Source organism: Sciurus vulgaris (assembly GCF_902686455.1).
Source record: "Sciurus vulgaris genome assembly, chromosome: 4".
Taxonomy (NCBI): Eukaryota; Metazoa; Chordata; class Mammalia; order Rodentia; family Sciuridae; genus Sciurus; species Sciurus vulgaris.
In genome coordinates this window covers 104,804,969-104,829,060 of record NC_136464.1, presented here as the reverse complement: position 1 = coordinate 104,829,060, position 24,092 = coordinate 104,804,969, and the positions used below count along the sequence as shown (strand labels likewise).

The following is a 24,092-nucleotide window of genomic DNA, read 5'->3' as shown; positions in this document are numbered from 1 at the left end:
TCTTAAATTTGTTAAGACTTATTTTATGGCCTAACATGATCTATTCTGGAGAATGTTCCATGTGTACTTTATACTGCTGCTATTATTAGATGGAATATTCTGGATTTATTTATAAGGTACATTTTGTCCAAAGTGCAGTTCATGTCTAATGCTTCCTTATTGATTTTTTTGTCTTGACCATTTGTCCATTGTTGAAAGTGGGTCATTAAAGTCCCCTAAATTTCTTTTTTAATGAACCCAGGGCCTCACACATGCTAGGTAAGCTCTCTACCACTGAGCTACATCCCAGTCTGAAATCTTGTTTTAAAGTATTTCTGTCTCTAATCTTGTTAAATCTTGGGGAGCTCATCAGTGGGTATAGCAAATGCCTCTAGTAACATGGTAGGGTCAAGCTCTTTATAGCAGCTGAGCTAGTGTCTTGGAGCATGCTAATGCATAGTGAGAGCTAGCTTTCTTCAGGCCCAAAGTGTAAACCACCTTGCTATAGAGATGACTCCTGCGTCCAAAATGTGAGCAGACCCAATGTAGCTATAATGCCCCAATCTGGGTGCATTTATGAGGTGGACACACCTCCAGGGTTGGGAATTTTGAGGAGTGACTCCTTTCAACAAGGTAGTTCAACAATGGCCATTTCTTGGGTAAAGAAAGGCTGTGGAGCTGCATCTCCCTTTTTGAACAGCTGTGGTGATCTCAGGGTCAAGAGATGTGAATGTACTCCACAGAAGAAGCCACTGGGACCCATGTGGCTGATACCAATAGCCTCCACCATACTTTGTTCCTAGCTGTGTCCTGGTCTCTGCTAATCTCATTGGTAACCCTTTCTATATGGCTATTCTCCATTTTTTGCTCCATTTTATTACTGCAGATTCTTTAATGGGCCCCTGAAACTTCTCTGGACTATCTGATTGATAGAAGGATGAAGGTTGACTTCTCTTACTGTACCGTTTTGGATTTCTATACCCAAAATCTCTGAGTACAATTTTTAAGTGCAGTGCATGTCTTTTTGTTCAGGGAGAATACCATTATGATTAATTGGGGTTCAAATTTCATGTTCCCTGTCAAAAAACTGACTGCAAATATTCATATATCAAATCTGAAGAGCTATATAAAATCAAGCAGTGGACTGGGTTTGGTCTGCAAGTGTAGTTTGCTAGCCCTTGTACCAGGTGCTCAGTGACAAACTGTTGAATAAAAGATATTAATTCCAGTTTTAACTACTCCTTGGTGATAATCTCAACATAGAAATAGGCTTGGATTGAAAAGAATCTGCTCTCATGGAACTGGTCCACCAGTCTTTATAGCAGCTTCTCCCAGATCTTTTTGCCTCCTTTACTGTCAAGGACATACTCATTCAGTGAAAGCTTGGTTGGCCTTGAAGTAAGATGAGGAGTAGGGGAATCCTGGAGCATGATTCTGCATGTGCATGATTCACTTTCTTCAGGGAGTCTTTATGAACTGCTTCAGGGGGTACTCACTCTTTATTTCCAAACACAGCAAAACAAACAAAGCAAACAGAGCACTCAAGCACAATGTGCTAAAGATGGCGCCAAACAGGGCCAAAGAGAGACAGAGAATAGGATGCTATCATTAGCCTAACTAAAAGCTGGTACCTCTCATCCTTATGTTCCTGATAGTGGTATATCTCAAACTCTCTAAATGCTTAGAAATTGTTAGATGATCTTACTGAAAGTCAAAGTCAGATTCTGAGGTGGGCTGGGAATTCTGCATTTTGAACAAGCTCCAGATGGTATGGATGTACTGGCCTGGGCAGTATGTTTTGAGAAGTATGCCCCACTCTACCTGGAGGCCCTGACAGTCAGGCCAGGTAGGCCTTATCTGAGGTAGAAAAATGTCAGGGCTATAATTCTTTTTCCTTAATTATCCAGTGTATTAAAAAAAATAAATGTCAAAAAGTAGTTACAAAAATATTGACATTTTAAATGTTCACAGTTTAACAAATTGACTTATCATGTCTGCACAGTTACAGTGCAATAACACAAAATAATTATAACATTTTAAAAAGCATATGTATTCCTAGCGTGCTGTAGGTCTGTGATATGGGAATGGGACACAACTTTAAGTTTATGTGATAGACATCTTTCCCTCTTGTTTTTTTCTCTGGGACTGAATGTTTCTCTGGGACTTTATTTTAAAATAATATTGAAAAGTCTGAATAGGAGGTTCTTCATGCACGGGGCAGTCACATGGCCCCATAGGCTCTAGTGCACATGCTTGAAGGAGTGGAGCTCAGAGTAGGATCCCAGCCTAACATGCAGGGTCTGCTGTCCATCTTTGCTTGGGACTGCCTCTTTCCAGATGATGGTCACAAAGAATGTCTAATTCCTCCAGGAACCCCACTGTCTTTCACCCACAGAGGCTAAGGTGACCCTGTGGCCTCAACTGGACACAGTGAATGGTAGAGATTAAAGTAGAGCAAATTGGGATGTGAAGCTGGAGCTGATGGGAGTTTTGAGCCTACCAGGCACCCTTCAGGAGATGGGGTTGGGCCCTGATCCCATAAAGAATTCTTTCAAGGAATCTCAGAAGCTGAATCGTGTTACTCTAAGCCTGGGCATGTTTCTTGAACTCCCAGTATTTACGTTGAGGTATTATAGAAAGGGCTATCTTTGAATTATAAAAATTTTCATTTTAGGGGAGGAATTACAACAGCATGTATCACAAAAGTGAGTTTAGCATTGGCTATAGTTTAGATGTGTGTCCCCCAAATGTTCATGTGCTGGAAGTGTGGTTCCCAGTGTGGTAGTGTGTGGTGGGACCTTTAAGAGGTTAATGGGAGGTTATTAGTTTATCGGACTCCACCCTCACAAATAGATTAATGCTGTTTCATAAGATCGAGTCAGGTTAGGTAGAAATGGATTAGTTCCTGTGAGAACAGGTTTTTATGAAAGGAGTATGCCACTCCCTTGTCTCTTGCCCCCTTGCTCACACAAGTGACTGCCTTTTCTGCCATGTTGAAATGTACCCAGTGACCCTCACCAGGACACTGGCGCCGTTCTCTTAGACCTCCAGAATTGACCTCCTTTCTTTATTAAGTACCCAGCTGCAGGTATCTTTATGGTAACACAAAATAGATCAAGACAGCAAATATAAATTATTAGACTTGCAACACAGCCTGTCCCCTGCCAACTGTCCAACAAATATGCACGCTTATTCTCACTGCATCCCAGGAACCTAACACCCTCTTTGGTGCAGAGTAGGTCTCAGTGAATGAGTAAAGTTTTAAGAGTAGTCCTATTAAACTTTTATTTCACAGCTGTGCCTGGAATTGCTTTTTGAGAGCCCCAACTCAGGACCCAGAATGCCAAGATCAACTCTTCTAGAGGTAACTTAATCTAGAGATCTGTGTTCCCTCAAACACATAGTGCTGTTACCCCACTTACTGTCTATACTTGTTCCTTAAGCAGATCCTCTAAGCCACTCAGTGGGAAACCAATCCTTAGTGGATGCCAAAGCCCCAGGTTCTCCAACCCTGAGAGCCAGGGCTGTGAATATCCACACTCTCCCAGTGTCTCTTTTCCAGGTCATCACAGGCATTGTTCCTGGTGACCGTCTTCTGTGGCCAGGACAATGACAACTGCCTCAGGTATCCCCCTTTGGAAGCATTCTGAATCCTTTCTTTCCTGCTCATTCAGTTTCCAGGGCTGGCTGAGCAAGTTCCTTAGAGTTTGGCATCACACCAAATCCTTTCAGCATTTAAAACCATTTTCTCCCAAGCCACAACTCAATGGAGTCTCACCTGTCTGTGTGATTACCCTTTAGCCTCTGCTTCCTCCTGTCCCTCAAGCTGGTGAATAAATCAAATGCTTCCTGGTAGACTGAGAAAGTGGATTCTGTTTAAGGATAAGAGCATCATTTAGACATACTGAAGGATGCAGAAGAGACATTTGGCTTAGACTGAGACAAACCATTTCTAAACCAGTCATTGCTGTCTGAATGTGGTAGAATCTCTTTCCACCACAGGAACAAGGCTGGGATTGTGCAGCTCTTAAATAAATAAATGAGCTCAGAAATGAGTGTTAAGAGGGCTTTCGAATAGCGAGTATGCTTGGAATGCACCATCAAGAAATAAATGTTACCTCTGTTTCCATGTAGATTGGGAGGCTTTCATAAACTCTTAGGGGCCTGAAATAAACACAGAATTTAAAAGAAGACATAAAACCACAAAATAAAGGCATGTGAGCACATTTCTAATTCTCTAAAAGTCAATCTATTGATGTAATTTAATTTCCAACTGGCATATGATACATATCAATTAAAATTTCATTAAAGAATATTATCCCAGAGAAAAGAAACACAGCTGTAAATAATTAGCAAGCAGAGGAGGAAGTGACGGGTGAAAGATCCCAAATCCAGCTTGTCCAGTGCTTTCTGTTGCAAATAACCAAAAGTCAATCATAATGGCTCAAAGAGTAAGGTCATTTACTTGCTTGTATAGCTTGAAAGTCTAGAGGTGGGATAGGCCTCCAGAGTGTGGGTCTATGCCAAAGCCTCTCATTTGCTGTGGTCTCTCTGTATTTCTATTATTAAAATCAGTTTTGTCCCAAGACTACCACTCTCAATTCCTCCTCCCTCCTTCCTTCACTGATTTGATGGAAAACACAACTTTGCTAATTTGCCTGTGGATGTGAAGGTACATGCTCCAGAGGCAGATGGGCCTAAACTGAATCTTGGCTCTGCCTGGGAACTGAGCATCTTAATCACCATGTGAAACTCTTAAGCACCAGGTTCCTCATCTGGAAAATGAAAATAACCATGAGAGCCTGCATCCTAGGATTGTTGTCAGTTAGTACAAAATGAGAGTGTGAGATGGTGGCTGGCATACAGCAGTCACTTGATAAATGCAAGGTTCGTTCTTAGGCTTCAAGGAACTTACAGAAGTGTGCACAGTATTAGACACTGTGCTAGGTTAAGGAGATGAGAGTTATTGGGAATACAAACAAGGAACTAGGCTGGACACCATGTGGTAGTATCCCAACCCTGATATCCTGTAAGACTGGATGTGAGACTGGCATCTGGTTGACGAGATAAGCAGGAGCAATCGGGAGGAAGGCAACATTGGCCTCCAGCATCACTTGGGGGTCTTCAGGCTCCTTTATGCAAAGCACAGATTTAGTCTCATGTTTAATTTCAATTAAAATACTCTAATGACTCTAATATCATGGAGAAAAAAGTGGTCAACTTCTTTGAGAACCTGTGTGGTGTACAGTTAAAGAAGGAGACGGGTAGGGAAAGTTATTTTCCTAGTTATTTAATTCTGGATGATGTTAGGGCAAGTACTTCACTGTGCTTAGAAATTTTCAATGCTTTGAGTAGTTGTCAAAAATTGAAATGGCTAAGGAACCTCCTCTGGGAAGAGAAAAAGCAATGAAAATCTATTTTTGAAAATCACAAAGTTAAGACGGTCCTTTCTCCATTGCCTATTATTCTTCCTCTTATGTTCTGCTCATTTTGGGGGGAGGTAGTGAGGGGGAGCCAATGAGCATCTGTAGCTTTAAGCATCATCTTTCTAAAGTAATCCATTTAATGAATTTGATTTAACCATCGAGTGATGCCTTTCTGCAGCCATTGTTCCAGGTGCCATTGGGCATATATAAAGTGGGAAGCTCACAGAGTGGTGCGTGGATAACAGCAGTAGAAATGGGGAATTGTGTGTCTCACTCCGGACCCTCTCAAAGGCTCAACTCACCCATAAAGATAGATATAGGAACTCTGTAAAGACACCTGTTTTAGCACCAGTATTTACCTCGTAGTCCTCTGTTTGCATCTGGTACTTCCCACCCTCCCTGCCTCAGAAGGGAAAATCTTAGACACCAAGAGAAGAGGACTGATTTGACCCAACTCTGCCTCAAGAGACCACTCAGGTCAGAACACAGTGTGAGGATACCTTGTCCAGAACATTCCCCCCAGTTGGGGGTTAACAGCCCATGTCCCATCTGAGTAAATCATACGTCATCATTTAGTATAAAATACCCTGAAAGAAATCAAGTTACAAAGGAAAACTCTCAGGTAGTTTTTCAAGTTGGTCTGGCAGTTACTGGATGAAAGAGTGCTATAAACACAGATATACCTGTCCTAAAAAATGAGAAAAGAAAACAAACAAACAAGCCCTAACAAAATAAAAACTGTTAAATTAATCTTTCAAAAATTCGTTCTTGCTTTAAAAGTCTTCTGCTTAGCACACATGATATTTTCTTGCCTGTGAAAATGAATATCTAATGTGGGGGAGGAATCACGTAGCAGGGCTGATGAAGCTCTGGTTAATGTCAATGCTGGGCCACCAGCCCTGGCAGGGACTTTCTGGCTCATAGAGAAAGGACTGCCTTTGAAAGGAAAGCAGGGATGTTCTGTAGGGATAGGAATGTGTTGGGAGAAATTCCTTTTAACCATGGTATGAAGAAGTTGCTGGACCTCCCCATTGTAGCAGCTTCAAAGGCAGTAAGCTCCAATTTCCCTCAGACCCAGTGGTATCAATTGCCAACAAGAGCAGCTGTTTTGCTGTCAAAAAGAAAAGAAGAGGAAAAAAAAAAAAAAAAAAACACTGACTTACAGAGGGCAGTGGATATTTTTACTGTGCAAAGGATATTTTCAACACATCTGGGCAAGATCTTAAACTTACCAACTGCTTTATCTAAGACTTTCATGCTTCCTAGGGATGTTTTATTGCATTGCTTCCAAGTTTTATCACTTTATTTCCAATTTGTAGCCCTGGGGACAGAACAAAAATGATTTTGTGAATCATGGGAAATGATTCAAGCTGGGTACAATTTGATATTAACTGAAGGTACTCAGGAGCCACAAAGGAACTGAGCACTTTTTCTTAGATTCTGAAATGGGATCTGAAGTAGCAAATGGATATTTTTTCTCCCTAATTTAATAAAATGACAGAACAAGTAAAGTTATTAAAGATCTGACACCCTACCAGGATTCTGAACTACTGGGTAAATTGAATTACTCTTTGCAAAAAATGCAGAAGGAGAAAATGAAAGTATTCGAGTTATAGTGCCTAAGAATAAATGAAGAAAATATGTTTAGTTTTATGAAGAAATCCAATCTTTTTTTTTTTTTTAAAGACAGTGAATAGGATTAAAGAGAAAAGAACATTTCTTCCCAGATACTATAATTTTCCTTGTAAATGGCCTTCCTGGTATGTGTGGCTTAGGGAAATACTTGCAATCTGTGTGGTCATGTCATCAAGAAAAGGATGACGTTGCCTTTGAAAAATGCACATATGCCAAAAGAACCAGGGAAATAAATGTGAAAATATGAAAAGAAAAATGAACATTCTCATTTAGCCCAAACCTGTTAATGAATATCATAATATTTTAATTTATAATGTATATGTCTGTGGAATATTCAGAGAATTGTGGACCTTGTTTTATACAGTTGTTCCTCAGTGTGAGGGCTGGGGTACTGGCTTCAGCACCTGATCATCAAACCAAAATCTGCAAATTCTCCAGTCCTTTATATAAAATGGCATAGTATTTTCATAGAACATACATACATCCTTCTATAGACTCTCATCTCTAGGGGACTTATATTACCTAATACAATGTAAATGCTATCTAAATAGTTGTTATAATGTTTACGGAGTAACAATGAGAAGAAATGTCTGTACATGCTCAGCACAGAAGCAATTTAAAAAAATATTCAGTGGGTTCAATCTGTGGATATGAAATCCACAGATATGGAGGGCTGATTATATTTTGTTCTGAATTGATTTCTACCTCCCACCAGGGAAAAATACCTGGAAGTATATTCAAGTGTGCATATGTCATTACATTCTTAAAAAAATGATAGTGGAAGTTACTGCTTATGACTCCACATAAAGAAAGGTTTTCTCTTAATATCATTACTTAAAATATTGTTCATAAGCAGCATCTTACACAATTTGGTTGAGGAAGGCACAGTGGTCTAAAATGGGGTTATCAGATTTAGCAACTAAAATGCCCACTTCAATTTAAATTTCAAATAAACATTTTTAATGAATAGGTATGTCCCATGCAACATCTGGAACATTATTATACTAAAAATAATTTTGTAATTTATTGAATATTCCAATTTGAATGGACAACTTGTATTTTATCCCATAATCCCTAGTCTAAAATGACCTTGAAATGCTAGTTTTGGAAGCTTAAGATAGTCACCTGATGGAATGAATATTTAAAAAAAGACAAAGAAATTGAACAGGTTTAGTAGATACTAATTATTTGGGGGTGTGACACACCCAATTATAGTTCCTGGATGTGTAAAAATCACTTAAAAAGTCACACAATAAGTGTGTTCCATATGGTGATTGTCAAATGGAAAACAAACAAACTGTTGTCCTTTTTGGACAACAGTTTTCTACAATGTGAATGAATACTTAAAGCCTGGGTAAAATTTCCAGTGATAGCAACATATATAAAAAGTCAAACACCACATGTCAAACAACTTTGATGGCACAAAAATTATATTTTAGATAATTAAGAAAGAAAGTATACCAATAACAAAATCACTGAAGTCAAACATGTATATAAGAGTTGAAATAAAATCATTTCATATGGGTAGGATTGGAAAAGTGATATTCTAAAATAATGTTTATTTAATGTATAATTTCATATATTTATAACTTAATGGAAAGTTAAAAGTAGATATTTAAGCATTCCATCTCTATTTCTTAAAGTATATATATATATATATATCTGCATATATATACATATCTGAATATATATGTACATATATAGGTATGTATATGTGTGTGCATATATATGTATATATATAATACATATATATAATATATATGTATAATATATATATATTTCTTTTTTGAACCTTATCTTGAAGTTCACTGGGAAATCAGAGAATCATATTATATAACTGGATTGCCTTGTGTTTGAACATATGTCCAAAATATGTGTGGATGGATGAAAAAAAATGTTTTCACAATTATGAACATAGGTCCATAAATTTCCAAAAACATACTGACTGTCTTATAAGGATCAAACTCTGATAAACCTCAATGATAATAAATCTTGTAAGACATAAGACACCTTAAGTTTTCACCCACCTAATAAATTATCATAAGTGTAACTCCCACTTCCAGTTAAGACAAAATAATGGGACAAGCTTTCCCTTTCCCCCTAAACAATTAGAAATTTGGACAAAATATACTTTAAAAACTGCTTTTCAGACATTAGAAGAAAGTGGCATAGTATTGTGGACCCTGAAAAACAAACAAGGCAAGTTTTACTTCTGCATGGGCTTATTGCTTGAAAGCAGTTTGCGGGCTGCAGTGTAGGGAGGACACCAAAATAAAGACTAGTGGTCTTGGAGTGTTGGGCATATAGAAGCTCAGGTTGCTAGAATTTAAGGACCCTACATGTGGGGATGAAGAAGTTAGGGGGGGGGGGGAGAGGAGACAGAGAAAGGGAGGAGAGTGCACACTCTGGATACTTAAAAGGTCCCCTCAAGTCTTTGAATACTGATCTATGCATGAATGAGAAGAAAATACATGAAACCAGAGAAAGAAAGCTGGAAAAGAGTAGGCAGAACAGTTTCCAGAGTTCACAAAGGGAAGAGAATAGTCCATGTACCTACGAGTCAAGAGTAGTAGTTGGGGCATCTGAAAGAATTCTCAGAAGTATTCTTAGAAGTATTCCTTAGTATACATAGAATACTTAGAATTATTGTTTAGGGGCTGAAGTTGTAGCTCAGTGGTAAAGCACTTGCCTAGCATGTGTGAAGCACTGGGTTCAATCCTCAGCACTATATAAAAATAAATAAACAAAATTAAAAAGTATGGTGTCCATCTACAACTAAAAAATATTTTTAAAAAAGGATTATTATTTAGTAGAAGAGGTTAATTAGTCCTAACCAGACTAAAGTTTGCTCTGGATGTGGCATATTAGGCTTAAGAGCAAGCATCAAAAGGATACGACTGATTCCAAGTAATTTGATAGTGTGCATATCAAAATTCAATACTACACATACCTAACAAGATCCAGTAATCAACAAAACAAAATTCATAATGTTCAGTACCCAGTAAGTATCCAATAATAAATTATCAGTCATCCAAAGAAGGCTTATGAATAGAAAAAAAATCAACAAATATACATGGACCCTAAATGACAGAGATAATGGAAGTTGTAGACAAGGATGTCAAAAGAGAAAACACAGTAAATATGTTCTGTGTGTTCAGGAAGGTAGAGGTGAACATGAGTATGATGAAGAGAGAGAGAGAGAGAGAGAGAGAGAGAGAGAGAGAGAGAGAGAAAGGGAAAGAGAGAGAGGGAGAGAGAGATTGACTCTTGGAATTTGATGATATAACAATGAAGACATCCAAACTAAAATATGAAGAAAATACATATTTAAAATAAGAAAACAGAACACAAATGAGTTGTGGGACAATATAAAAGTGTCCAAAGTATACATAACTAAGTCCTACAAGGAGGAAGGGACAGAAAAATATTTGATAGAATAATGGCCAAAATTTTCCAAATTTGCTGAAAATGAAAAGCCCACAGGTCCAGAAAATCCCAACAAAGCTCAAGAGATATAAATTTATTTTAAATAAATAAGACTACAATCACTAAAAAACAGTGACAATCAGGAAATCTTGAAAGCATTCAAAAAATAAAAAGATGCATTAGGTACAGAAGAAGGAATATCAGAAAGACTTTTCAACAGAAATTATGCAAGCAGAGACAATGAAAAGATATCTTTAAAGCAGAACTACTTACCCAATGATAATACCTTTAAAAAATGAAGACAAAACTAAATTTTTCAAATAAATAAAAGCTGAGATAATTCATTGTCTATAAACTTACACTACAAGCAAAATTAAAGGAAGTTTTAAAATAAAATATATGGATATTAATCCCTTATTAGATATGTAGTTTACAAATATTTTATTCCCCTTTAAGGTTGTCTGTTTGCTTTCTTGATAGTATTCTTTGATACACAAAAGTTCTTAATTTTGATGAAATCCAATTTATCTATTTTCCCTTGTTGCCTGTGCTTTTGGTGTCATATCTGTGAAGTCATTGTCAAATCTAATGTCATATAAAGATTTTCTTTAATGTTTTCTTCAAAGAATTTTGTAATTTTAGCTCTGAAGTTTGGGTATTCGATCCATTTTTATATATGGTGAAAGTTAAAAGTCCAATTTCATCATTTTGCCTGGTGATAGCCAGTTTCTCCAGTGCCATTTATCAAAAACTGCCCTTGCTCCATTGAATAGTATTGACACCCTTCTTAAAAATCAATGGCTGTATGTATGAGGGTTTGGTTTTTGGATATTCTATTCTATTTCACTGAGTTGATGTGTCCTTATGCTGGTACCATTCTACTTTAATTGCTGTATCTCTGTAGGAAGTTTCAGAGCCAGGAAGTAGAGTCTGACAACTTTAATTTTCTTTTTTAGGGATTTTTTTTTTCTTTGCTATTCAGGGCCCCATTTAATTCTGTATGAATTTGGGGATTCACTTTTCACCTCTGCAAAAAGGCTGTTGGAATTTTGGTAGGGACTGCATTGAATCTGTAGGTTCCTTTGGACAGTATTGACATCTTAGCAATGTAAGTCTTCTATTCATGAACCTGGGGTATCTTTCCATTTATATAGATCTTTAATTTCTTTCAGCAATGTGCTATAATTTTCTGTGTGCAAGTCTTTCATCTTCTTGGTTAGATTTATTCCTAAGTATTTAATTCTTTTAGGTGCTATTGTAACTGCAATTGTTCCCTAATTTCCTTTTTTTAATGTTTACTGCTGGCAAAAGGAAGCACAGCTGATAGTTGCATGTTTGTTTTGTATCCTGCAACTTTGCTGAATTTATTACATGGGAGATTTCTTGTAGATTCTTTGGGATCATCTACAAATAGCATCATGTCATTAGCAATTATAGATGGTTTTGCCTCTTCCTTTCCAATTTAGGCATCTTTTACTTCTTTTGCTTAATAACTCTGTCTAGAATTTCTGGTACAATGTTGAATAAGAGTGGTAGAAGCAGGCATCCTGGTATTGTTTCTCATCATAAAAACCTTTCAGCCTTTCACCATTGAGTATGAAGTTAGGGTGGGTTTTGTATAAATACCTTTTATTGTGTTGAGGAATTTTCTTTTTATTCCTTGTTTTCTGAGAGTATTGTTTGAATCATGAAAGGATGTTGGATTTTGTCAAATACCTTTTCTGCATCCATTGAGATGATCATGTTGATTTCCCCTCATTCTATTAATCTGATGTATTATACTGATTGGTATTCTTATGTTGAACTACCCTTGAAAGGGAGGAATGATTAAATAGGAACACAGGATATTTTGAGGTTCTGGTATTTGATGTGTATGTTTATAATTGTTATATGTTCTTGCTGTATTGAAACTTTTATTAATATACAATGTACTTTTATTTTGTAATGTTTTGGGTTTAAAGTCTATTTTGTCTTATATTAGTAGTTATCCCTCCATATGTACTAGGATAGTTTCTAGGAATCACTGCAGCTATCAAAATCCATGGATGTTCAAATTCTTTTCATTTATTGGTTGGTACTGGGCATCAAATCCAAAGCTTTGCACATATTAAGCAAGTGTCCAGCCTCTCAAGTTCTTTATATGAAATAGCATGGCATTTGTACATAGCTTGTCTACATTCTCCCTTATACTTTAAATCTTTTTTAGGAGAATTATAATATCTTACAATGTAAAGATTATATTAATAGTTGCTATATTATATAGCCTAGGGAAGAACAAGAAAAAGAGTACACATATTCAGTACAGACATAGTCATTGTGGGCCTAACTATATAGTACATCAATCCATACTTGATTAAATCAGTGACTGCAGAAACCCCTGATAAGAAGTACTGACTGTATGGCTACCCCAACTCTCTTCTAATTACTCATTTCTAATTTAATATATTTAATGATAACAGGGACTTACTTGTGATAGTTTACTATTAGTTTTCTATATGCCTGATGACTTATTTCCTGCATTACTGCCTTCGTTTGTGTTTAATCTTATATAGTAAAGTGTTCTGACTCCCTTCTCATTTCCTTTTCTGTACATTTAATAACTATTTTCTCTGTAACTACCATATGGATTACATTTAACATCCTAAAGTTAATACAATCTAATTAAATTTATACCAAGTTAACTTTGGTAGTTAGAAAACTGCTCTAATATAGCTCCATTGCCTCTTTCAGTTAGTGGTATTACAGATTACAACTTTATATATTGTGTGCTCAACAACATGGGTTAATCATTTTTATGCACTTGTATTTTAAGTCCTGTAGAAAGTAAAAAGTACAGTTACAGACCAAACTTATGATACTGGTTTTTATATTTACCCATGAATTTATCTTTCAGAGATCTTTATATGGCTCTGAGTTACTGTTGAATATCCTTTTATGTTGTACCTGAAAGACTCCCTTTAGCATTTATTATAGGATAGGTCTAGTGGTAATAAACTCTCTCAGCTCTGAGGATGTCTTAACTTTTCCCCAATTTTTGAAGGAAAGTTTTGCCAGATACAGAATTCTTGTTCAATAAGTTTTTTTTTTTTTTCAGCACTTTATTTCTGTCCACTCTCTCTGGCCTCTAAAGTTTTTCATGAGAAAAAAATAGCTTATAGTCTTATTGAGGATCCTTTGTATGTGTCAAGTCACTTCTCTCTTGATGCTTTCAAGATTCTTGTCTTTCAAGAGTTTGATACTAATTGTCTTTGTACAGGTATCTCTGCTTAGAGTTCATCCAATTAGTTGAGCTTCTTGGATGTTTGTATCTTTCATTCAATTTGTCAAGTTTTAACCTTTATTTCTTCAAATAATCTCTACTCCCCTTTCTTTTTTTTTATTCTGGAATTCTCATAATGCTTATGTTCATCCACAGCCCACAGGTCCTAGTCACTTTTCTTCATTCTTTAATATTTTTTGTTTGATGATGATGATTGTTATGGTTTAGGTGTGGTGTCCCCCTGAAAGCTCACGTGTGAGATAGTGCAAGAAGGTTTGGAGGAGAAATGATTGGGTTGCAAGAGTCAACCCAATCAGTGATTTAATCCCCTGTAGGGATTTAACTGAGTGGTAATAAAGTGGTAGGGTGTGGCTGGAGGAGGTGGGAATTGGGGCTTTGGAGTTTTTGCATTGTATTTGGCAAGTGTAGTCTCTCTGCTTCCTGATCACTACATGTGAGCTGCTTTCCTCTACTACACCCTCCCACCATGACGTTCTGCTTCACCTAGAGCCCTGAGGAATGGAGCCAAATTTCTATGAACTAAGACCTCTGAAACAGTGAACCCTCCAATAAAACTTTATAGTTGTGCTGGTCAGGTCCTTTAGTCACAGTAGTGAAAAAGCTGACTCAAACAATGGTAGTGGCGGTGGTGGTGGTGGTAGTGGTAGCGATGGTGATGGTGATGATGATGATGATGATGATAATGATGATTTCTGTTTCTCTTGAAACTTTCAATGATCCTATCTTTGTGTTCACTGATTCTTTTGTTTGCTCATATCTACTTTTGAACCCTTTGAGTGTATTTTATTTCAGTTATTGTACTTTGAGATCCAGAAATTGTTTTTTATAATTTGTATCTCTTTATTGATATTCATATGTTCTTCATACATCATTTTCCTATTTTTGCCTATATCTTCAATTCTTTGCACATCCTTAATATAGTTATTAAAAACCTTTGTGAAAGTCCAAGGTCCAAGCTTCATATACATTTTCTGTGAATTTATTTTTGTTTCTTTGAATGTGCCATACTCTCTTGCTTTGGTTTTTTGTTTTGTATTTCTTATTTTGTTGTGTTTTTTTTTTTTTTTTTTTTTTTTTAATCTGAACATTTGAATCTCATAATATAGAAGCTCTGGAAAATGGATTCTACTGTGTCAGTCAGCTTTGTGTCACACAAAATACCTCACAAGAATACCTTAGAGAGGGAAAGTTTATTTTGGTTCATAGTTTCAGAAGTTCAGTCCATGGTGATACAAATCCATTGCTTTGGGCCCAAAGTGAGGCAGAATAGAATATCATGGCAGAAAGGCATGGCACAGAGCTCCGTTCTGTTCATGACAGTCAGGAAACAAAGAGAGAAAGGGGAAGGGGGAGATGAACCTTCCAGGGCACACCTCAGTGACTCACCTACCTCCAGCCACACCACATCTGCCTGGAGTTACTACCCAATCAATGCATTTGAACTCGTGAACTAGAATAGACTGTTTAGATTATGGTATTTGTAATGATTGAAACTCTGAATATTCCTACATTAACACAGGAGTTTTTATGGGACATTTTATATCCAAACCATAACACTTTCGTACCTAGGGTTACTTATTTATTTATTTAATTTTTTTAACTGTGGGGTGTTTCTATGTCAGTAATCACTCTGAGGTAAAAACTTACTGTCTTAGTTATTTCTGACCTTGTATCTTTCCCTGGGCATGTGTGATGGCTTTCTAAATTTTGCCATATCTATGCTTAGTTTTGAATGCCACCCCCACAAAAAAAAAATAAAATAAAATAAAAAACAACTGATTCGGATGGTAGGCTCTGATACAATGGCATCCAAACTCCTTGCCCACTGCTCAGTGATCTAAGTTAATAATCGATACTTAGAACACAGAAATCTCAATAGTTGAAGGACAAGGTCATTATTGCCATCATGACTCCAGCAAGATGTGACAGAAATATTAGATGCCAATCCCTAGATTCCTCTCACCTCATTGAAAGCTGAAATCAACTGCAATTTACCAGATAAGCAGCTCTTTTGAGGTATGTGTTCAAAAAACAAAATTAAAACAAACAAAAAAACAAACAAAAAATCAACCCTCCAGATTTCCAAAATAGTCACTTCAGGCTGTTTCTGCCAAGTATGACTGTTGTCCAGGCAGAGAGAGAGATTTCTGAAAATTCCTTCTGCCATCTTCTTTGATGTCAGGCTGTACGATTATTTTTCCTAAATAAATGTGAAGTATTTTTGACCTTCATAACTGATGGGGATTGAGACTCATGTGTCTGGCACATCAAAAGTCACATAGAATGTGCTAGAAGCTACGTTGATCTTTTTAGTAAAGATAACATATCTGGCACAAGCAGCTGCAATTGGGGCTGTTAGTTCATTATATGTGCAGTATCAGTCTACCAATCATTTTGACACTCTTTCACAGCATACTTTGAACTGATAACTGGCTGACCAGTGCTCATCACCTTATTTTTTCAAGACTTCTAAAGCAAGTTAATGAAAGCCAGTCAATTCTACAATCTTTTAAATATATTCTTGTGTACTGCTCTAGTGCTTCAGAATCTGGGTAGTGCAGCAAGTCACCTTCTATCTCTATCTCATCCCAAACCAACACAGGGAATATCCTAGTAACTGTGACCCCATTTCCCACCATCAATGAGTTCTTTATTACCAACTAATTTAAGGACCCACTTAAATACCAATTCTTTTAGACTTTGAGCATTTCTGTGACTCAGTGAAAGCATTATAGTAATTAGGATTCTTACAAATTAAAGGTGTTTGAAAAGATGACTTGACCAAGGCCTGATAGTATAAAACTGTAAGGGCCAAGCCCTAGGACTGGTGACCCCAAACCTTGTGCTCTTTCAGATTCTTCACACCAATCCTCAGCTCCCTGAGAAACCATTCTCAATGTGCTGATTCCTCTTTATTAAGAGACAGTTTGGTTCTTAACCTTCCTTGAAGTGTTTGGTTCATGATGGCTTTCATTGTTGTGTTTTCCTATTTGTATATCCTGACCTCTCAAATTTTAACTTTGAGTGTTTGAGGGTAGGGATTGTGGTGGGTTTCAGTTCTGTTTGGCTCTAAGTCCTAACAGACTATCAAACAAATACCAAATGCTCATTTAGTAGTTAATGAACTTAATTCTATTGTTCCCTCAAAGAGCATTCGGGTTATGATAAAATTCATAGCTGCCCCTAGGTGTGAATATTGTGTAGAGTATTAATTATTCAGGAACATTTTGCAAAATAGGCACCTTGAACCTTTGTAGAATTTAAAAAGAAAACTAAATGAAGACTATTGTGTTCAGAAGTATCTTTAAATATTTTAGCCCTGAGATTATCTTGGTTCTAGCACTCTACTTGTGCTCGTGTAAATGTACCAAGTTCATTCATGAGAAACTAGGAAACATTTAGTCACGAAACAATCCAAAAAGTTTAACTTAACCTGCTAAAGGAACTAGGTCATATTATAATTCTTAATAAAAAGTGAATGTCATACAAACACTGACATTGTTAGTGTAGATTGCTAGTAATAGCTAACGTCTAATGAATGCCTATATGCTAGTTCTGTAGTAAGTGCTTTACACATAATAAATTTAAGCAAATCAACTTGGAGGTATACTTTACATACATGCAAATTTGCAATTTAAAATATACAAGTCTTGAATTTTGAAAAATGAATACATGTAGCCACCACAATCCTATTGAACATCCTCTTTTTTCTACTGAGTAATGTATTCCAGTACTATTTGTTGAAAAGACCATTATTCTCTGCTAAAATGCTTTTGCACTTTTGTTGAAAGTCAATTGCTCATGTATGTTTTGGTCTCTTTATAACTCTTAATTTTGCTCTCTTGACTTGTTCGTCTATTCTTTCTTCTATACAACCATGTCTCAATTATTGCAGGTTTAGAATAAAAGTTTAAAATCAAATAATGTATCCTATAATTCTTTATTCTAATTCCTTTGCTTTTCCATATATATTTTACAAATATTTATTAATTTCTTCCTGGGATACCTTCCTGGGATTTTGAATGAGCTGCTATGTGGATCTGTAACATTTGAGAAGACGTTTTAATAACACTGTCTTTCAATTCATGAAAGCAGGATAATTTCTCATTTAGGTATGCTTTCTTTCATCAGTGTTTTTGTAGCTTCCAGTAAACATACCTTGCACACATTTTATAAGATTTGTAGCCAAGTATTTCATGTTTCCAGGGACTACTGTATATGATCCTTTAAGTTTTTTTTTTCCAATTCCTAATTATTCATAGTTAATTCATAGAAAAATGATCATTTATATATCTACCTTGTATCCTGCAACCCTGCTAAACTCACTACCGGTTCATGGCTTTTTTTGTAAATTCTTTGGAATTTCCCACATACACAATCATGGTGTCTGTTAATGAAGACAGTTTCATTTCTTCCTTCCCAGTCTGAATGCCTTTTACTTTGTTCAATTTAGTGTAAATTGATGAAAATATATCTCTAGAATACTACTAACATTTAACTATGTGGGTAGAATAATTTCAGAAATGACTATAACAGCACAACTATAACAAACAAATGGAGATTATTTCGGTTCAGTTCTTTTAAAAATTCATGTATATATAAAGTTGCTAAATGCCCATTATATGCCAACACTATGCTAGGTGGTTTGGAGAGTGGGAGTAATACACTCAAGGGGACAGTAAAAAAACAGGTACAAATAAAAACTATGCAAGTATAGCCAGGTGCAGTGGTGAATACCTGTAACCCCACCAGCTCAGGAGGCTGAGGCAGGAGGATCATGAGTTCAAAGCCAGCCTCAGGAATGGCAACATGCTAAGCAATTCAGTGAGACCCTGTGACTAAATAAAATACAAAATAAGGCTGAGGATGTGGCTCAGTGGTTGAGTGCCCTGGAGTTCAATCTCTGGTGCACCCCACCACCAAAATGCAAGTATAAAAATGCTGGGTAATGATCATTGCTCTAAACAGAAAGTAGGAAAAGTAGATACATTGTGATTGAGGGTGGTTAGTGATGGCCTGAGGAGGTCATTTGTGCAGACCTAAATGAACTGAGAGTGAGTAAATAAAATCCAGGGCAAGCAAACTCCAGGCAGAAGGCATAGCAAAAACCCAAAGACAGGATGTGCTTGAGATTTTCGAGGGGGAGCAAGGAGGTTAAAGTAATCAAGGTATAGCCATCAGTAGGACAGTGTCAGGAAAGGGGAATAGAGAGAGTGAGCTAACAAACTGGGTTATTTTAGGCAGTACTGAGAAATTCTACTTTATGTGTGATGAAAGGCCACTGAAGGATTAAGAGCACTTGTAATCATTTTTATTTTTTCTTTTTCCTTTTGGTGCTGAGGATTGAACCCAGGGATGTTTTACCACTAAGCTACATTGATGGTCCTTTTGTAATTTTTACAAATTTTGAGATAGGGTCGTGCTAAATTTGAGGCCAGGCTGGCCTCAAATTTGCAATTCTGCCTCAGCCTCTAGAGTAGCTGGGATGTTAGGCATGTACCACTGTGCACCACCTCATTTATTCTTTTTTTTTTTTTTTTTTTTTTTTTTTTTTTTTTTTTTATAAATCTGTCCCTTTTATAAAAAGTTACTATTGAAACCAACTGTTATGTACATGTACAACCATCAACTCTGAATAAAATATGAATTATACCCAAGGAATAGGAATTAACCTAGATGAGCTCTGGCTGCTTTTTTAAAAATGCATAATTATATCATAGAACACTGTGTCATCTATAATACGCCACAAATTTGAAAAGAAACTCCTGCTTCCATAAGAAAACAATTCTCTTTCCATAATTGTCTTCCAATATAAAAAAAACTTCACAGACTGGTTTACCTTTATCAAAGGTAAAATGATTCACTGCTCCATTTGTATGGATTCTCTTGATCCTCAGTAGTTCTTAAACACAAAATAAAATTTTGCATGAACTTTCAACTGTTTAGGTTGTCAAAATACTAATACAAAGTGTATTCAACTAGCAGAAGTTCATGGGCTAAAGAAAAAGGAATTGAATATAAAATGTTCACCAACTTTATCCTTTCTAATTTTACACAGCTTCAGGTTACTGAGACCTAATTGGTTTGTTGTGCCTAATCATCACAAACACAGCTCCATCTTTTATCTTAACACTCCTCCTCAAAGCCATCTTTTGTTTGGCTCTTCATTTTGCGACGTATAAGATCACTTCGTCCAACTTCAATCATTTGTTCTTCCCAAGATTTCATTTCATTATCATAACGGATTTTATCATCTTTAGCAAGTTGAATATATACTTGCTTTTGAGAACTAGACAGATTTTTCCAAGTTTCATTCACAGATTTCAGCTTTGCCTGCGATGAACCATCCTTAACTTCTTGGAAGCTTTCAGATACAAAAATGTTATAAGCTGAGCGAGGTCTTTTTGGTTTTCCAAGCATTGTTAACTCTCTCTTTTTTATTAAAGCTTTCTTTCTTAAACGTTTTTGCATGATTTCTTTTTCCAAAGATATCATTTGACTTGGAGTTAGCTGTTCCTGAATTCTGTTTATCTCTTCTTTGTATGCCTGCCAGTCTGCCTTATAAGCATCTTCATATATTTTTTTCTGTGACTCAGGAAGTTCCCTCCATAGCTCCGCAATTCTTCTAATTAGTTCTGATACTTTCAGATCTGGGTTCTGAGCTTTAAATATGGGTAGCTGTTCTTTAGAAAATCGAAGGTATGAACTCATAGGTTTCTTTGGATAACTACCCAAGGTGGATGAAAACCACTTCGGAAAATACACGAAACTTCTCCCGGCCTAGGTGAAGGCGAGAGATTCTGGGGGCTACTTATCAGAGGACGGCGAACAGGTGCTTTAAGGTTGGCTGGCAGGAAGGGGGAGGGAGTGGAGGGTGGCAGGAAGCAAGGTGCGAGGTACTAAAGATATAAGGTCTGGTCTTAAATCCACAGATTTGGCAAGACGAGATCTGAATCACAGGGCCAGCTTGGCTCTGACCTCCTGAAGGGTGAGCGCAGACGATTTCCACAGCCTGAGCACAGCTCTACTCCAGACTTTCCCAAGTCCCTCAGCACGCCCCACACTCCCCGGAGGAGCGCCATGGCAGCGGTGATGGCCGACGAGGCAGTGGCCGGGCCCAAATCCCCCAGGACCCTCCTTGCAAACCGTAACGGCCTCAACAATGACAACTCGCTGCGTACCACCCGCCTGGATTTGTTATCATGCCCGCCACTCCACCTCATTTATTCTTAAAAAATCACTAGCCATTGTGGGAAGATTATAGTGTGGTGGGAGCAGAAAGAAACAGAGACCAGAGGGATCTAGATGGTGCTGAGAGATGACAAGGGGCCAGGGAGGGGATATTAAAAATTCTTCTGTTCAGAAGACTGGGGGCAGCTGGTGACATGGTTTCAAGGCTGATGAGGATGTGTAGGCTCTGGCCATCTGTACTCAGAGCATTCGCATGTTCTGTGTCACTAGTGTGTGGCCACTTCCCCACCTGCTGACATTGCTCTTAACTGCCCCTCTACTTGAGGGGCCCAGATTACTCACAAGGTAATGCCCACTTCTCTAACTTCTCTCTCATCCATACCCCTGGATCCATTCTCTTCTGGTACAATAGACTCCACTCATTTCTGCCAATATACCAGGCCCATTTCTGTAACAGAATTTTAACGCTGGCGATCCTTCTGTGAGTAAAGCTCTTCTGCTCACATTTCACAGATTTCAAGTATTTTTGCATTCTGTTCATAATTCTCAAGTCTCAAATATCACTTTCTTGGAATTTTCAGACAATCCTCCTTAAAATTGGTCCTCAAAAACGTTCTGCTTTACTTCATTTTGTTCATAGATTTTTTTATAATGGGATATTATTTTTAACCTGTGACTTAACTGTTGATTCATCAGACACAATGTATAGGAGTCTATTTCTTACTGTGTTTTGCTGCAGTTTCAATGCACAAGGCACTGCTTAGCATATTGTTGGTATGCAACAGATAAAACAAAATAAATAATGAATGAATAACTTAAATCCTAAGATTAGGAAACTTCCCTAAATCTCCTACATCTATCATGCTGTTTTCTCTCTGAAGCCTCAGCTTTTGATAAACAAAATACCCAGAAAAGTATAACTAAAAAGTTCTCTCACCACTTGATTTCCAGGTACCATATGAATTCTTGTGGAATGCCTATTACTATTGGGTTGACCCTCTTTGTACTGATGATGGCCTGTATTAGTTCATACATGTAATTCTTAAAGTGATTCAGGATGAGCATGCCAATTTTTTTGGAAATCTTACTAGTCAGCTTTTCCTTGCTGTGACTAAAACACCCTAACAAGAACAACTTTGAGGAGGGAAAGTTTATTTTGGCTCACGGTTTCAGAGGTTCTGTCCATGGTTGGCTGACTCCACTGCTCTGGGCCCAAAGTGAGGCAGAAAATCCTGGCAGAAGCACTGCTCTGCTCATGGTGACCAGGCAGCAGAGAGAGAAAGGGGATGTAGCTGCAGAAAAGATGAACCCTTTGAGGGCATGCCTCCAGTGACCCACCTCCCTCCATCATACCCCATCTGCCTAATACATATATTCCCTTATGTTGCAGGGCCTTAAGTCTTTTTAGTGAGTTGAAAAACAGAAAGTAGTCTATGTGCAGTAATTTTTAAGACATCATATCTGGGTTTGATAAACCATGTAGATTTCAGCTATCTCATTTTTCTGTTGCAAAGGCCAATAATAATTTAAATGTTTATTATTTAAGTTACCAAATGAAGAGGAACTTTTGTGTTTCCCAAACTAATGAGAATTAGGAATTTGTTTTTTTTGAGTTTTTCTTTGGGGGGGCGTGTACCAGGGATTGATTTCAGGGGCACTCGACCACCAATCCATATCTGCAGTCCTATTTTGTATTTTATTTATTGACAGGGTCTCACTGAGTTGCTTAGTGTGTCTTGCTTTTGCTGAGGTTGGCTTTGAATTTGCAATCCTCCTGCCTCAGCCTCCTGAGCTGCTGAGATTACAGGTGTGTGCCACCGTGCACAGCAGGAATTTGTTTTTTAAGCAATAAAATTGGATTAAGGGGAAGGAACTGAAGAATGACAGACTGAATTATGTTATGTGCATGTATGAAAATGGCATAATGAATCCCACTATCATGTATAATTATAATGCACCAATAAAAATTTAGATGGTGACAATAAAAAAATTGGATTATGGCTAACATCACAATTTTCAAGAATTCCTTTTCATTTTAGGGATGAGCAAAATAGATTCTACACTTGAGGTTTTTTTTTTTTTTTCTTTTGCGGTGCTGGGGATTGAACCATGGACCTTGCGCTTGTGAGGCAAGCAAAACTACCAACTGAGCTATATCACCAGTCCTCTACTTGAGGGTTTTTAAAAGTGAAAGACAAAAAAAAAAAAAAAAAAAGGAAGTATGAAATCTGTAGCTAGAAAAACCAGTGACAAACGTGAATGAAGTCAGTACAAGCAGGGGCTATTACTAGATTTCAAGTATTTTAGAAAATGTGGATATAACTAATTTCCATATTTTTAAAAGTATTCTACAATCAGTTGTACTTGTTTTGTGAGTACCTAGATGTGGTATAAAACAAAACATTTTCCAGGAAGAATAAAGTTCTCGTTTGGGTATATTCAAGATATTAACTGACGTCCAAAAAAATCAATTCATTCATTCTCCCTCACTGTAAGCACTTCTGTAAGGCCTTCTTTAGTTGCTGGGATTGTTGTAGTAAAGGAAGATGCCCCTCTTTTATGGTGGGGGAGGAAAAACAGCCAATGGGTATTCTTGTTACTGATGCTAAGTGCTGCGTGGGAAAGCAAAGCAGGCAAAGGGAACAGAGAGTGCTGTGTGTGGAGGCAGGAACAGGCAGTCATTTGATATGGAGTAGAAAAAAGTTTCTCCAAGAAGATAAGATCTGAGCAGAACAGAGGGAGGTGAGAATAAGCCAAGAACCTTGCTGGGGAGAGCAAGTGAGGAAGCCATAGAGGGAACAGTGAGTGTAAAAGCCTGAGACAAGACATGCCTGGCAGGCCCAAGGAGCAGCAAGGATCAGGGAGTTGAAGTAAAGCAGATAGAGAGGAGAGTAACAGAGGATGGTATTCACACAAAGAGGGGGGTCAGATGTGCAGGGACTCAATGGGCACAATAAGGACCTGGCTTTTAGTGAGAGCGGCATTAAAGGGATAAGAGTGAAGGAGTGAGGTGATCTTGGTGTTAAAAGGCCCATGCAGGTGCAGTTTTGAGAAGACTAGGGGTTGGGCAAGGGTGGAAGCAGGCAGGTTACAGGAGTGGCTTAGTTATTAGCTTCATGATCACAAGAGGAAACTATAGTCACCCTTCAGTGTGC

At 37.3% G+C, this 24,092-nt stretch overlaps 1 protein-coding gene and 1 long non-coding RNA gene across 2 annotated transcripts; both read right to left on the bottom strand.

Annotated features, from left to right (window-relative positions):
* Window positions 1-1,719: 1,719 nt before the first annotated feature.
* Window positions 1,720-22,332, bottom strand: LOC306659264. The gene is made up of 3 exons (XR_013763254.1): window positions 22,103-22,332; window positions 6,638-6,726; window positions 1,720-4,143 (listed from the first exon to the last, which is right to left on the bottom strand). It is a non-coding gene; the product is annotated as an uncharacterized lncRNA (long non-coding RNA).
* LOC306659263 (transcription factor A, mitochondrial-like) lies at window positions 19,323-20,955 on the bottom strand. The gene is made up of 2 exons (XM_079136686.1): window positions 20,725-20,955; window positions 19,323-20,518 (listed from the first exon to the last, which is right to left on the bottom strand). The coding sequence occupies exons 1-2, from the start codon at window positions 20,826-20,828 to the stop codon at window positions 19,873-19,875; spliced, it is 750 nt and encodes a 249-aa protein (XP_078992812.1). The 5' UTR covers window positions 20,829-20,955; the 3' UTR covers window positions 19,323-19,872.
* Window positions 22,333-24,092: the final 1,760 nt, after the last annotated feature.

What these genes read in the sequence shown, in the direction of transcription:
- LOC306659263 (XM_079136686.1), bottom strand. Translation starts at nt 20,828, where the DNA reads ATGGCGCTCCTCCGGGGAGTGTGGGGCGTGCTGAGGGACTTGGGAAAG. An exon ending in CTGCGCTCACCCTTCAGGAG is followed by an intron (nt 20,519 to 20,724) that starts GTCAGAGCCAAG and finishes CTAGGCCGGGAG; the next exon opens with AAGTTTCGTGTATTTTCCGA.